Below are 16,514 nucleotides of genomic sequence, written 5' to 3' on the forward strand. Positions count from 1 at the left end.
ACTTGTTCGTCTGATTCATGGGAAAGGTCAAAGAGATGCTGAAGAAACTGAACAGGCAGGCTCCTGAAGATATAAGTAATCTAACCCAAGAAAGCCTACTTAGTTTCAAGACTCAGCTTTAAATGATTACTCTTTCAAATATCCTATAAATCTTACGTATTGCTCACATATGGATCATGGGGATAAGATTAGAATAATTACAGCCATGCACAGAGGCATTCAAGCAATTATTCTCCCCGTGCTCTCCACATATAAATGGAATGGGAAGAAATCCTAACAACTGGTATAACACGACGTACCCACTGCCATACGCTTCACAGTGTTTTGCAGAGTATATATGTGTACTGTATGAAACAGGCATGCTCCAGAGGAACACAGTACAGTTTTCTTTCTCATTTCCACCAGATCTGCCCAGACTGCTGCAGTTTCATGAGCTGGCTAGCAGATTTTAATATTTTGTCTTTGAAGTGAATGTTTTTACGATGCTGTGCTTCATTACTGCATTTTGCATCTGCTGTATCTATCAAGGAATTATTCACACAACATAAGAAGTGAAAAGTAATTCTTTTCTAGTACTTTAGGCAACTGGTTCAGGCTGTTTGTATCTCACAAAGCACTGAGTCATTCATTTACTTACTCTTGAATTTGTTATTTCTGAGTTCAAACATTATACTGAGTAAAATGCACACATGCAAATCCAGGCTGCTGTGTACATCAAGAAAAAGTGCTCTTAATATGGTAAGTAATTTAATACTATCTACTTGTAATGCTTTTTCTGTAAAGCTTTGGTAGTATTTTAGGGTTTAAAGTCTTTCTCCTTTGCCCAAACTCTTTGCTCTAAAGTAAATGATGCTATGTTTAGTATGAGCATGACTAACTTTTATCAGTAATAATGCTGCAACACACAGCAGACATTTATTTATTTACTTTTATTTTATTTGTTTATTTATTTGTGTTCTGTAGATCCTTGACGTTAGTGTTCTCTCTTCCACTTATACCACTAGCAAGACATGTCAAAAGATATCTCATATTTAGTACATAATCAAAAGGTAAAATTAATAACCACATGGCAAAGTAGGTCACAAAAGGTTATTGTTTAAGTAATGATGAAAGTGATGGATTATTAATGAGTTACAAACAGGAGCAGTGAGAATAGGAAATCTATTTCAGTTGTTCAAATATTTTAAGGTCATGTTTAGTCGAATGCATGCAACAGAATATACATAAAAGGAAAAGAACAGCTGTGCTGCTGCTTCTGGTATGACAGGATTACGTGGAAAGAAACAGGAATTCATTTTTCAGATATGAATGAATTAAGACTATCACAGTATTGCAAACATGTGCAACAGTATGAAACTATATGGCGTATATTCATTATTCAAAGTTGTATTTCGTTTCACATGTCAAATTACGGTCTCATGTTAAATAACTTCTGAATCTTTGTATTTAATTACTTTATTTTATTTTTTTCATTCATAAAGTTTCTCACCTGATAGGGACAAACTGTATCATACTTCCTCTTTAAGTCTAGCCTGTCATAAGTCTGTTACTGGGAATGAGGATACACTTTGGGAGACACTATACATTACACTAGACTAATCCTTAAGATTCTTCATTATGATGAACTATCCTGCATGAATGTTTAACTGTACTGGTATATTTCCTTGTAACTTAACAAACATTTTAATCACAAAGGAGCCCTTCAAAACTGCTGACTAATAAAAGAGGTGGTGGTGTTTTTAACCTGTGTAATAACGTATACAGCTGTAAGTGTAGAATTACCATACTGTAAAAACTAAAAATTAAGCCACACTTATTTGTATCTTCGATACTCTTACAGTATCTTCTGCCTTAACATAATGTTTCCTGTCTAGCAGAAAAAAAGAGGAACAAAGATAATGCTCACCAGTTAAAGCAGCCAAAGAGCTTTTATACAACTAACAGTCAAAAAATCAGTTATACAGTCAAACATTTTCATAGATTTGACAAACATCTTCGTAATGAGAACTAATTTGTTACATTAAAATGTGTGGTAATTCTACAAAATTATATATGGGTCTGGAATTACTAATACCATGATTTAAATGCATGTATTTATTAGTTTTTCAGTTTCTATAGTTGTAACTATATGCAGGTTTCTCATTATCCTGATCAGATGAAGAACAGTAAAGTTATAGCAGTTAAGTAATATTGGTTCACTGTATGAACCATATCACAAGGAATAAATCTCCACACAAGTCTTACACTTGTTTGACTTTGGTGGAGTTAATGACTTACCTATTATCTCTTGTGAAGTTGGTATAGGAAACTGACCTGCAGACTTAATCCCCTTTCATTTGAGACAGAACTGGCCAAATAAAGTTAAAAAAAAAAAAGAAAATGAGTAATTCTATCCAGTTTGCATTTTTCATCATTTCTTACTATTTATGAATGAGGGGATGTGACCTGTTTTTCAGAAAAAATAATTAGTACATTCTCTGTTTTAATTTTATATAATCTATCACAGATGACATGAAGTAAATAAAGTGCAAAGATTCAGTTTTACGCCAAATATTTGTTTGTTAAGTAATAAATGGATGACTATTATAGTATGCTTAATTTGATTCTAGGTCAACGACGTTAGCATTGCTCAAGCTCGTGAACCCATTTCTGAAACAAAGAAGGCGCTTGAAGCACAGTGTGAGACTAACAACACAGCAATGGAAACTTCTGTATGTATTTTTCCACATAATTCTTTGTTGGTTGTAGTTCAATAAAACACTGCTGCTTTACGTTAATCAGGGACTGATGATCCTGCTGTTTAGTCCCTTTACTCTCCAAATCAACCAACCTTTACGTTAATCAACAGTGAAATTACAGATCTTCAGCAGGCATTTCCAGCAGGTGGAGTGGAACAAAGCGTATCAGGTTCAAAATGTCAATGACAAATTTAATTTTGAATTTGTTACCCTGTTTGAAGCTGTATTTCCTAAGAGAATGTCAAAAAGTAACAAACTTAGTGATTGCTCAAGACAGTGGCTCACTAAGGGGTTCAAAACATCCTGTAAATCTTATACTTCTCCAAGTTCCAATAAACCTCAGGCCACAGAGCACTACACATTACAGTATAGAATCCTAAATAATGTGATTTAAAAATCCAAGAGCATGTTCATCAGATCTAAATAATAAAATATAAGCAATTTGGAAGGTGTTAAAAGGCAGACATGCAAAAATTTGGAGTATATATACAGTATCAAAGTTAGTTATAACAGCAGTGTGGTAGAAAAAGATGAAATAGTTGCCAGTATCTTCAGCAACCATTTTTTGAAAGTACAACAACCATTTTTGGACAGTAGCTGATCAGACTGGTTTTAAATGGTCTATGTTTGAAGCCCTGAACATTCTACAAAATCAGTACAGAACAAAATTAGCCGCTCAAACACCTGTGCCCTGTATCACAACAGAAATGATTAAGAAATGAATAAAATAAATGAAAAACAAAAATGCCACTGATGTGGACAATATAACTGTCAACAAGTCTTCCTAAAGTTCTGGATAAGCTTATGTACAAGAGGATTATGGATTGTGGTAATAAACACAATATTCTTGATAAAAGTCAGTTTGGATTCCATAAGGGTAATTTGGAAGTTTTTGCCATTTGTTCAATTGCATCTGTAAATAATCAGAGCTGCATGTCTACATCTACATCTACGTGGATACTCTTCAAATCACATTTAAGTGCCTGGCAGAAGGTTTATCGAACCACCTCCACAATTCTCTATTATTCCAATCTCGTATAGCGCGTAGAAAGAACGAACACCTATGTCTTTCTGTACGAGCTCTGATTTCCCTTATTTTACCATGGGTCGTTTCTCCCTATGTAGGTCAGGGTCAAAAAAATATTTTCCCATTTGGAGGAGTAAGTTGGTGATTGGAATTTCGTGAGGAGATTCTGCCTCAACAAAAAACGCCTTTGTTTTAATAATGTCCACCTCAAATCATGTATTGTTTCATTGACACTCTCACCCCTATTTCACAATAATACAAAACATGCTGCTCTTCTCTGAACTTTTTCAGCGTACTCCGTCAATCCTATCTGCTAAAGATCCCACACTGCACACCTGTATTCTAAAAGCTTAGGCAGTCTCCTTTGTAGATCTGTTACATTTTCGAAGTATCCTGCCAAAAAACGCAGTCTTTGGTTAGCCTTCCCCATAAAATTTTCTATGTGTTGCTTCCAATTTAAGTTGTACATAATTTTAATTCCTATGTATTTCGTTGAATTTACAGCTTTTGGATATTTATCGTGTAACCAAAGTTTAGCGGATTCCTTTTAGCACTCATGTGGATGACCTCACTTTTCGTTATTTAGGGTCAACTGCCTAAAAACATTTGTAAAACCAAACTGACCTATACAATCCCTGAAAATCATCATCTGAACTTGCTTTCTTTCTGAGATATTTTGATTCGCATGCTAAGTCATTATGCTTCATAAACTTATTGTACCTATGCTTCATAAACCTATTGTACCAACCAACTCTACCTTTGCATATTTCCATTTACAAACTTATGACATATGGCATCATATTCTGGAGAAACCAGTCACTTGCATATAAAGTCCTTGTGGCACATACAAAGTCCTTGTGGCACAGAAGAGGGTCCTCAGAATTATGAGTAGATGTTCTTACAGAAATTTGTTCTAACAGTCAGGGATCCTCACCATGCCATGCCAATACATTTTCTCACTTTCGTGATCTGTCACAAAAAATCATACAATTTAGAAAAGACACAGTACATATCATGATACAAGAAAAAAACATGACCATCACAAAGCTATAATAAATCTGAACACAGCACATAAGGGAGTACATTATTGAAGCATAAAGGTAGACAATAAAATTGCAGGAATAGCTAACACTTTATCTTTTGGATAGCTCCTTCTAGTTTTTACGAAAATTTCTGACAATGTGTAATACTTTGTGAACTGCATTTAATTTTAAAGCCTTACTGTAGCACTGGAATCTCACTTTTTAACAGGACACTATATACAAGCTATATGAATTAGAGTGACTATTTTTACTGCAATTATCTGAGTTGTTATCTGCACACACACACTTTTCATGTATTATGATTTGGATTTTAAGTCCCATGTTCCTTTTACATATGGCTATATGGTTTCAGAAAAGAACACACACACACCCATTCATACATTCACACATGCAAACACCTCACACACACATACGTGACTGCCATCACTGGGACTCATGTACGTAAGGTGTGTTTGCTTGTGTGAATGAATGTGTGTGTATTTCTTTTCTGAGGAAAGCTTTGGCCAAAGGCTAAATGTGTGACATTCTTTTCGATGTGCCTTTCTGCAACTCAGTGTGTCATCGTTTGGTAAGTATCTTTTTTCTTATGTTGTTGACATTCCAACCTTTTGTTGTCATTGTTTAAAACTAAAGGCTGTCAATTCAATTAAGTACTTGGGGAATACAATTATGAATGACTTAAACTGGAAGATTCACACAGGTAATGTTGTGGGGGAAGTAAACCAGTTGAACATTTAGCAGTTGCAACAGATCTACTAAAGAGACTGCCTACACTGTGCCTGTCCGATCTCTTCTAGAGTACTGCTGCATGGTATGGGATCCATATCATATAGGATTGATGAAGGACATCACAGATATGATACACAAGTTGAGGTGAAGTTATTAAAACAAAGGCATATTTCATTGTGGTGAAATCTTTTCAAAATATCAGTCACCAACTTTCTCCTCAAAGTGTGTCTACATAGGTAGAAATGATCAACATGATAAAATAAGAGAATCGGAGCTAGTGTGGAAATATTTAATTGTGTTTTATCCCCCCCTCATGCATTGTTTAAATGTTGAACAGTAGAGAAGTAGCTTGGAGGTGGTTCAATCAACCCTCTGCAAGGCACTTAATTATGACTTGCAGAGTAGTATTGTTTGTAGATGTAGATGTAGATGAAGTAATGAGGGATGGGGCGAAAGTATGAAAAGGAAGGAAACCAGATGTGCCCTTTCAAAGGAAGGATCACAGAATTTGTTTTAAACAATTTAGGAAAGTCACAGAAAACCTAAAACTGGATGGTCACACAGAGATTTGAACCACTCTACTCCCAAGTTGGGAGTCCAGTGTTTCATCACCGCACCATCTCACTGGCTGGCATCATCGGATACCAGGTGTAAGGTTCACAGACAGCATAATACTTATGACCAAAGTAAAGAAAACTCAGAAGAGATGTTGAATGGAATAAAATACTAAAGAATTTTTGTTAACAATAAACTTAAAAATATGTACTATGAAATTGATAGATTGCTACCCACTATATAGTGGAGATGATGAGTTGTAGACAGGCATAACAAAATGACTGCTAAACAAGTCAGCTTTCAGCCAAAAGGCCTTCTTCTGAATTGGATAACGTACATACACACACATTCAGGCAAACACAACTCTGACATGGTCATGTGTATGTGAGTTGTGTGTGTGTGTGTGTGTGTGTGTGTGTATGTGTGTGTGTGTGTGTGTGTGTGTGTGTGTGATGTGAAATTCAGAAGAAGGCCTTTTGGCTGAAAGCTTACTTGTTTAGCAGTCACTTTGTTATGCCTGTCTACAACTTAACATCTCCACTATACAGTGAGTAACAATCTATCCTTTTCATAATACTGTCATTCTTCCAGCCTGGATTCTCCATTGTTCGAAAATGATGTGTAGTATAACAATAGAAAGAAAAATTATGGAACATTAAATAATGAAAACTTCTCCTTTCAGCAAATTTTCATTAACTGGAGAAACTGAAAAATCATCAGCACCACTAGCAGCTTATTCTGCAGGCAAACATTTCAAAAACTTTGAACATACCAGTGGAGCCAAAACTGTCATTCCGCTAGTCTGATATAAAGTGTTGCAAATACAAGACAACACATATAAAATGTATATAAGATCTACTATCAAATAATGTCCCATGAGATTCTCACTGGTGCAGAAGTGGCCATATACTGAGCATATATAATGCCAATGTGACTGGTTTGCATGTGTTGCTAGCAGAATGAAATTTAGACGTACATTGACAAACACTGGCAGAAAGATAAATACTACATTTTGAGAAATTTGTTATTCCTTTCTGAGTCAGCTATTCATGGAAAAATTAACTCTTTTTGAGTCATATAGATTTGGTTATGCAGAACTGCTAAGCAGCCAAAAACGGAGACTAATTACAATAAACACAATTATACAAGTAATAGTTTTTGTCAAATTCAATCTCTGAAGTGTACGAGATCATATAACAACAGTTACCTATGTCATATGTGTAGTGGTAACTTTCAGGAGGGAATTAAAACTACAAAAAATGTAAGGTGCTATTGACATACACATTGTTAAGAGACAGAGCACTAATTCAGTTTGACAAGGATGGGGAAGAAGTGGCATACCCACGAAAATAAGTCTAGATGGCCAGACAAGGATTTGAACACCACTCCTACCCATAAGAGATCAGTGACTTGTACCCTCTGTATCACTTTGCTCGGCTATCGACTTTAAATTGAGCAGTGGAAATGTTTACATAAACAGTTGATGACATTTTCATTTCAAGCCTTACATTTCATATTTTTGAGGACTGAAGTACATCATTGTTTATTAAAGAAACTAGGTAACATAGATATAGCTCCTAACTGCTAATTTACAATAATAATTTTTGTGGAGCTATCCTGATAATGGCCAACAGCCTTGCCGCAGTTGGTAACACTGACTCCCATCAGATACTGAAGTTGAGTGCTGTCGAGCTTGGCTGGTACTTGGATAGGTGACTGTCCAGGCTACTGAGTGTTGTTGTCAAGCAGGGTGTCCTCAGGCCTTGTGAAGTCAATTGAGCAGTTACTTGACTGATTATATTAGATTTAGATTAGACTTACTTTCATTCCAATTGTTCCATAGTGAGGAGGTCCTCCAGGTTGCAGAACATGTCAGAAAAACAATAATACATTAAAAATATTTACAACTAAAACAAATAAGCTAATGTACCTTCCACAGGTCCCAAGTGGAATGATCAGATTAAAAAATGTTTTTTTAATTTATTTATATGGTAATAAACATATAACAAAACTACTACAGTACACACACACACATACACACACACACACACACACACACACACACACACACACACACACACAAACAAACAAAAGCAGTTGGCTATACTGGGAAATTCATGAGTGGAGTAGAATGATATGGCCACCAATAAATCCTTTAGGCTTCTCTTAAACTGAATTTCATTGGTTGTTAAGCTTTTTATGGCTGCTGGTAAGTTATTGAAAATGTATGTTCCTGAATAATGCACACCTTTTTGTCCAGGAGTAAGTGACTAAATCCTTGTGAAGATTATTCTTATTTCTAGTATTGATTCCATGAACTGAACTGTTGGTTCGAAAACGTAATATATTTTTAATGACAAATTTCATTAAGGAATAAATATATTGGGAAGCATTGGTTTGTATCCCTAGTTCCCTAAACAGGCCTCTGCAGGATGTTCTTGAATTCACACCACATATAACTCTTATTGCACGTTTTTGTGCCCGGAAAACTGTAGCTTGGCTTGATGAATTACCCCAAAAAAATAATCCCATATGACATTATGGAGTGAAAGTAAGCATAGTAAGCCAGCTTTTTCATTTTTGTATCCCCCCTATGTCTGACATAATTTGCATTGCAAATAGAGATTTGTTCAGTTGAATTTATTGTCACGCTGTAATCCCAAGAATTTAACAGCAGATAGAAGTATCTGATTGTCATCTTCTGAGATGTAGTGGCCCCATTCATGAAAACTGAAAACAAAAATATTTATATTTGTGGGGATCTCAGCCTTCAAATGCTGAATAAACATAAACTTGGGCCCTTAGTAGGCTGTAATGCGATGTTTATTTAATTGTGCAATTAGCTAATTTCAACTAAGATTCATTGTCAAGCACATTCGTAACATCTGTATTTCATGTCATTTTCAAATCAGTCTTAATTACAAATGAAAAGTAGCCATGATTGAATAAACATTGCATAACAGCCAACTACGGACCATGTTTACATTTATTAAAACTGTCAAGAGCTGGGAGAGCAGCTGACCACATGTCCCTCTATATCTGCATCTAGTGAGGCTTATCAGCTGAGGATGACACGGTGGTCGGTTGGTACAGTTAGGCCGTCCGAGGCCTGTTTGGACGAAGTATTATAATAACGGTGATCTTTGACATAAGCCACACTTCCCATAAAATTTCCAGCTGATGTCTATTATTCAGTTCCCTCTTTCAACATATAATGTAATATTTTAATTCTATGCTAGGTATTACCTCTTGGTATTTGATCAAAGAAATAACATTTACACAGGAATGTGCATCATTGTATGTATGTTAATGTGAAAATGGAAATAATGGCTTTGCGAATAAATAACATTTATTACATTTGAATGTGAGAAATGTGTTTGTCACCCTTGCTGTTAATAGCTGACAGCAAGGAGGGGCGAGAAGGATGGGAACAGGGGATAAGTGTGGACGTATTATTCTTTGCAATAGTTCTCACATATTTCCAGTAATTATTTCTGCAAATGTGCTACACAGGTATAGAACTGCAATACTGTAAGCGTAGCAGTTACTGAGTAACTTGGATTTATTTGGTTTCCACACTGCTTGCTGGATATTACATTATTTCCTTAATGCAGCGGCAGGTTTAGTGCTGCCACGCAGTCAAGATGGAAGTAAATCTTTGTAGAACTGATCCCAAATAAAGTTCCCAATCATTTCTCTGCCACTCCCTCATGCAGTCCTTACTAAGGTGCTAAAAAGCCAACATATTGGCATAGGCATCCTGAAACAATTCTCAGTACAACCTAAACATGGCCGTAGTAAACTTGCCCAGATCCCACGAGGATGCCCCCTTTCCTTGTTACACAATATAATCACATTAGTAGTTTACTATCTGTGGACGAAGAAGATACATGATGACTTGCTGAGTTTCTGGTTTACATGGCAGGGCTACTTTAATAGCCTCTGGAGAACATGGCCATGCTATACCACACGTGTTTTCATTTATGAACCAAAATTCACCAGTCAAGTAAAAAGGAAAAAGAAGGTGTGAAATTTCTAAGTTGAAAACAAGATCACACCAGGAATTTGGACCTTTTGAAACTCTACAGGGTACTGCAGAGCACAACAAGCAACTGTAGAATTAAGAGTCTTGTAGTTCAGTTGCATGGCTGCACAATAATGAAGACCATCTTGGCTGTTAAAAAGTCGACCATCCTGACCAATTTCATGATGGTTGTATGAACTCAGATGTTGGCTCTGTGTGATGGCTAAATCCATTTACAAGGCCAGATGTAAAATTTTCTAAGCAAACAAATTGTAATAGGTGGCATCACAGTTGAATAAACATTGTTCAAAGTTTATTTCCTATTTTTCTGCCACAGTTTTTTTAATGCTCAGTGTAACACTAAGACAGTTGACACATGAATAGAAATATTTTTGTAACTCATTGGATACCCTGGATATTATCATAACAAGGAAGTAATTTCAGATCGCTGAACCTAAAGAGTAGTATAAATATTCATAGAAATAAAATAAAAAATTAACTTAGCATAAACTAATGAACTATGCTCACCACTTAGGTGTCAAAGTAATATACTTAAAAGCATTGAGCGGATACCTATGAACTGTTTGTGATACAGTAAGTTTTTTGCAAATTTAGTTCTTGGGACAGGATGCATTCTCAAGCTCACAGAATCACTTATCAAAAGCGAGAATCTTAGAATCTTGTCCCACAAACATATATTACAGTCTGAACCACAAACCTATATTATAGTCTGACAGTAAATTGTGGAAAAACAGAGATGTATACTTTTTTTAAATTTTTTCCAGTCCCTACTTTGTGTTATTTAAGTAATCTTTTATTTTATAGTTTGTATTATTTGAGAGGTTTGCTTTAATTTCCATTTTCAAAATGTTAGTTTTGTTTCTCTCTTCCAGTTCCTGAGCAATGGGGTTGTACAGTTTGAGTCCATTGCAAAAAATATAGTTTCTTGTGTATGTTAAGTTTTCCTCTCATTCTCTGAAAGTTATTACACCAACACAGTAACTTTGGTAGCTCTACTGGAGAAACTCTCTTTATTGTCTGTCGGAACATGTTGATTTCTCTCTCTTTCATGACACCTTTATGAAGAACGTAGGGAGACATGAGAAATACACAGGTAGATCAAAGAAGTTTGTGCTGAAAAGTAATTAAACGTCTCTGATGAATTAAGATTTTTTTTAAACATGTAGGGCAAAATTTAAAGTTGTGTCACTATTGTTACTCCTAGTGTCATAAATCACAATACACTTTTAAACGGTATCAAAAGAAAAATCCACCTTGAGAAAACTAAAACTACACAAGAAGACAGTACTTATACTTAGGATGTGAAATTTCAAGTACTGCCAATAGACAGTTTGAAGTAGAAGAAACTGTAATTAGCTTTCAGAACTGTCACTTCCTTTACTCTTTGTCCAATATGTAGGAATTACCACCACTAAACCAGCCAAACACTGAATGCAAACAGAAGACCTATCTGTCCTGTGGATGTCCAGGATATCCAATACTTTATTGCGGAGCATACTGTACAGACTGACTCATGCTACAACATACAGGCCATTTGGATTTTCCTGAAATCGGAAAATGGGAACTTGCCTTCCGATATCTGTTTGCATCCCACCACCCGCCTGCAGTTATCCTCACTCCCCCCCCCCCCCCCTTCCTCCTCCTCCTCCTCCTCCTCCTCCTCCTCCTCCTCCTCTCTCTCTCTCTCTCTCTCTCTCTCTCTCTCTCTCTCTCTCTCTCTCTCTGTGTGTGTGTGCCCTAACTTGCACTATTTTCTCAACTTTTCATTTCTCTCCCTCTTAATCCATATTTACTTCACACTCTATTCTTCTATCACTTCTGGACTGAAGCTGCCATAGTGCTTATCACTATACTGTCTCTGACCTACTGCTCTGAGATCTCTGCCTTTCATCTTTGTCCCCCCTTAACCTAACAGTATGTGGGTCCCTCTCAACACCTGAGTGAGATGTCTCAACTTTCAACCTTCCTTAAACTATTCCCCTTCCTCCCTGTAAGAGAAACTAACAATTTAAATGTTAAACACAGCATCATTTTTATTGACTGGCTATGTCATGTTTTCTGCCAAAACAATCAGCCGTCATAGTTTTCCTTTGGAAGAAATTGCTTCACACTGTCACAGTAGAAACTCCAGGTTGGAATATCAACAATATAAGGGATAGATTGCTGCTTACTGCAAAGATGACAAGTTAAGTTGAAGAAAAACATAATTAAAAGACACTTACACATTAGTTTTCAGCCGCATCCTTCATCAGAAACACACACACACACACACACACACACACACACACACACACACACCCCACTGTATTCTGGTCCAAGCTACCAGAGTTGGCAATCATGTGAGTGTGAGGTGCACTTGCTTGTATGAATGAGTGTGTGCATGTTTCTCTTTCTTTTTCTGACGAAGGCTGTGGCTGAAAGCTAATGCATAAGTGCCTTTTAATTGTGCCTGTCTGCAACTTAATGTGTCGTTTTTAGAGTAAGTGGCAATCTATCTTCCCTATATTGTTGCCTCACACTGTACTAAACAAGAGTTTGGTTGAAGCATTGTTTGAATTTCCATCACAATTTGGATTTAGCCTGTCTTAATCTTAGTCTTGTAATGAAAAAAGCAAACAAACAAAAGAAAAAGATAGCTATTCACTAGACGTAGCCTTCCTGGAGTAATATAAATGATTTTTTACAGGTAAGTGTCAAGGAGGAGGCACCTCATAATAACACTGAGAAAGTACCAGTATCAGACAGAAAGAGTTCTGTTAACTATGAAAGTGATCCTGAAATTCCGGTGAGTCTCAGATCTCTTGTTTTATATGTAAATATAACATTGTACGCCACTTTTTTTTAGCTTGTTCTCATAACAAACCATTTGTTGCAGGCTCCTGGAACAGTGATAAGTGAAATTGCTCGCTGGCAGAGTGTCATCAATGAAACTGAACAACTCTGGATGAAAAATGCAGAGGCTGTAATGTCAGACAATTCTAACAACTTACATAAAATTGAAAATGTGAAAAATGATAGCAAAAGCAGAAGTATTAATACTAAGAAAAGTGAAATGAAACCAAAAATTGCAGAAATTTACCTTCAAGAGATTAGCAAAACAAAAACAAAAGAAGACCTGAATGGAAAAACTGTGAATAATGTTGAGACATATGAAGATGATATAAACAGTTTACGACAGAACAGGATTGTGAAAACTAAGGTTTCAAGTATGAATCGCCAGGAGAGCAGCAACACACACAGTACACAGAAAGATGTTGGAGAAGCATACATACAAGAGATAAACAGCTTAAGACAAAATGGAGGCATTAAGAATAAAATTTCAAATGTAAGTGTTTCAGACAATAATAATATTAATGGAACGAGAGGGCTTGATAACACTGTTGAAGTAAAACATAAAATTCATGAGACAGCAGGGACTTTTGTTCAACACAATGACAATACAAAACAGAATGGAAATGTTAAAATGAGAACAGGTGCTCATAATTATCAAATAAACATCAGCAGCAACCCGAAAGAAAATAAAGTGACATCTGAAACACCACAACAAACTATCCAAAATGGACACAGCAAACGAAATGTTAAACCAGTGCCAAAACCAAGAACAGAAGGAAACATTGATATAGTTCACTTGAAAACAAATATCAGTGAGACAGTTTCACATATTGAGATTGTGAACAAAAGTCCAGAAATAACTGTTAGCACAGCATCAGATAACAGTGAAAGCGATGTAAATAATACATTTAGACAAGCAATGAAAGAACGACATTTACATTCATCATGTAAACAAGATACGATGTCGGTAACCAGTGAAGGCAGTATTAATTCATCAGATAGTGAGGTCTACAATCTCTTGCCATCAGTGAAACGATTAGCCAAACAGTTCCAAGGAATGCATGAGAGTGACTCATCAGCTTCTTCAGTCAAGGTAAGTACTGTTTCTTTCATTGTTTGTTGTATGTGCCAGAAATACAAAATCACTGTGAAGCATGATGGCAGTTCTGTAATGTGTGTGTGTGTGTGTGTGTGTGTGTGTGTGTGTGTGTGTGTGCGAAGAGAGAGAGAGAGAGAGAGAGAGAGAGAGAGAGGGAGGGAGGGTGCGTGCGATGCACTTGTGTGCATGAGAATAAATCTGAGAGATTTTCTCCAGTTCTTGTTTATGTGCCAATACACTGCTCTGTGCTTCTATAATATGTTGAGTTATCTTTCCTCATGTCAATACTGGTATGATTTTCCAGTACGTATTAACATCAGTTAGAAACAGAGTACTGGATGAGCACTGACTCTGAATGTTTAAAAAATCTTATAAGGAAAAGTCTAAGAAAACTGGAGTACCTGCAAAAATGTTAAGAGGATCATACTGAAAATTATGTGCAAGAGGATGACACTGAAACTTGTGTGCAAACCATTTGTTGGATCAACAATTTTGACGATTGCTTTATCATAATCTAGAAACCCTATAAAATGTGTTGACACATTGTGAGGTCATAAACTACTTTTTTATAGCCTTAGGCTAAAATTGCAAAATGTCTGGCACCAATTTCCTTCCTAATGAGGTAAAATCTATCTAAATTCATTTCCAACTCCAGCATGCGAACTGAGAGGGATGCCTGGATATCAGCAGTGTTAGGAGATGGATCACCTACTTCAAAGATGGGAACATAAGCATCCAGGATCAGCTCGTAGTGATCGCTCTCAAAATTCCCGCTATGCAACAAGGAAAAAGTTGATGAGTTCATTGAAAAAGACAAACTGTCATTGTCAGTGAAATCACAACAATACTTACAATAGGGCATATTCCGGTGCAGAAATAACTCAAAGCTTGGAATACTGAAAAGTTTGAGTCCAAAGACCACAAAGTTTAGAAATGAACCATCATCCAAAACTTTCTTCAGAGCTTCTGAAACTAAGTGAATAATTCCAGAATAAATTTTCACTCTGCAATGTACCGCACTGAACTGAAACTTCATTCTGGAAACAACCTTCAAGGCTGTGGCTAAGCCATGTTCCACAGTATCCTTTCTTCCAGGAATGATAGTCTCACTATTTATGCGAGAGAACTTCTGTGATGTTGGGAAGGTGGGAGATGGGATACTGGCAAAAGTGGTGGATCATGCTTTGTGCTCAGATAGCTCAGCTGGTAGAGCACTTGCTCGCAAAAGGGAAAGGACCCAGATTCGGGTACTGGTCCAGCATACAGTTTTAATCTGCCAGGCAGTTTGACAAGAGTACATTTTCTGAAGAATATTGTGGCAAGTTATGATAGCCAGTTGCATCATTATGGCGCCAAAACAAAACACTAGAATACAGAAAAGAACTATTTGCAGCTACAATCAAAAAAGAAAGTGACGACAGTACAGTCTACTGGAAATATTATGAGCAACTTGTCGGTTACAGACAGTTTGACAATGGTCAATTTTCAAGAACCTGGGTGGGCAGTTAATGCTGTCGAAACACTTTTGAAACTCCTCCACATATTGCATGATAAATGCCTTGGCAAATCATTGTGATGCAAATGCATAGGAGTCTGAGGCCACTGTCTGCTAAAATGAAAGTTTTCTAGGCATAGATCTGTATCATGTTTAAAATAACTGCCATTGGATGAATGAAACTGCTGTTCTGGCCATAGCTGCCATAGCCTTCCTCTCAGTCTCAAACTGTGGCCGAAATATCAGATTTATTTGAGCCATGATAGTTATTTTACAACATGACATGGCTCTACATCTAGAAAACATTTTGTTAAGAACATCCTGCAGCACAATAACATGTTGTCGTGGTGATGAAAATTAGGACACCCTCACCACAGTCCAACTGTTGAATAAAACAATAAGTTTACTGTTACCAGCCACTGTTTATATATTCCTGAAAGTGTTTCAAAGGATACCTCCATAGAGGGATTTTTATTTTTATTGTATTTTACTTTCAAACTTATAATATTGTTCATCCTTCCAATCAAAGACCTCCATAAAACTGCAAGTTATGGACTGAAATAGTGTCTTATTTTTATCTACAGGCCAGGGTCACAGGTTACTCCAAATTCATAACACAACATGTACACGCCATATTACTTCATATAAATTCATCTGGTGATGGAGGTTTAAACATTCGAAAAATGTTGTGGAGACAAATTAACAGTGCTGGTAACAGTAAACTTACTATATCGTTTCGTATCAGTAACAGTCACAGTAAAGCCTAACCAAAAATTCTGTTGATGATTATTGCTTTAGAACTGTCTAATCACAACTAAATAAAACAATTTTTCTTGCCATACATTTTTCGTCTTTATTATTGGCAAGGCATCTTTAGCAGTAAGCTTCGTAGATGCTGGCCTACATGAGTTCGTTTTCCTGTTTTACTGTAGTTGTTCTGCTTTCTGACGT

The 16,514-nt window shown here is 36.3% G+C and overlaps 1 protein-coding gene and 1 long non-coding RNA gene across 17 annotated transcripts in view; one reads left to right on the top strand and one right to left on the bottom strand.

Annotated features, from left to right (window-relative positions):
- LOC126272953 (uncharacterized) overlaps nucleotides 1–16,514 on the top strand; it is a 960,200-nt gene that overhangs the window by 934,302 nt on the left and 9,384 nt on the right. For all 16 annotated transcript variants that reach the window (XM_049976256.1, XM_049976259.1, XM_049976258.1 and 13 more), the window contains 3 exons: nucleotides 2,610–2,711; nucleotides 12,824–12,922; nucleotides 13,013–14,062. In XM_049976256.1, coding sequence (XP_049832213.1) covers nucleotides 2,610–2,711; nucleotides 12,824–12,922; nucleotides 13,013–14,062 — 1,251 coding nt within the window. The remainder of the gene's footprint in view (nucleotides 1–2,609; nucleotides 2,712–12,823; nucleotides 12,923–13,012; nucleotides 14,063–16,514) is intronic.
- LOC126272955 (uncharacterized) overlaps nucleotides 1–16,514 on the bottom strand; it is a 72,335-nt gene that overhangs the window by 23,020 nt on the left and 32,801 nt on the right. The window lies entirely within an intron of this gene.

This window comes from Schistocerca gregaria, chromosome 5 (genome assembly GCF_023897955.1).
Source record: "Schistocerca gregaria isolate iqSchGreg1 chromosome 5, iqSchGreg1.2, whole genome shotgun sequence".
Lineage (NCBI taxonomy): Eukaryota > Metazoa > Arthropoda > Insecta > Orthoptera > Acrididae > Schistocerca > Schistocerca gregaria.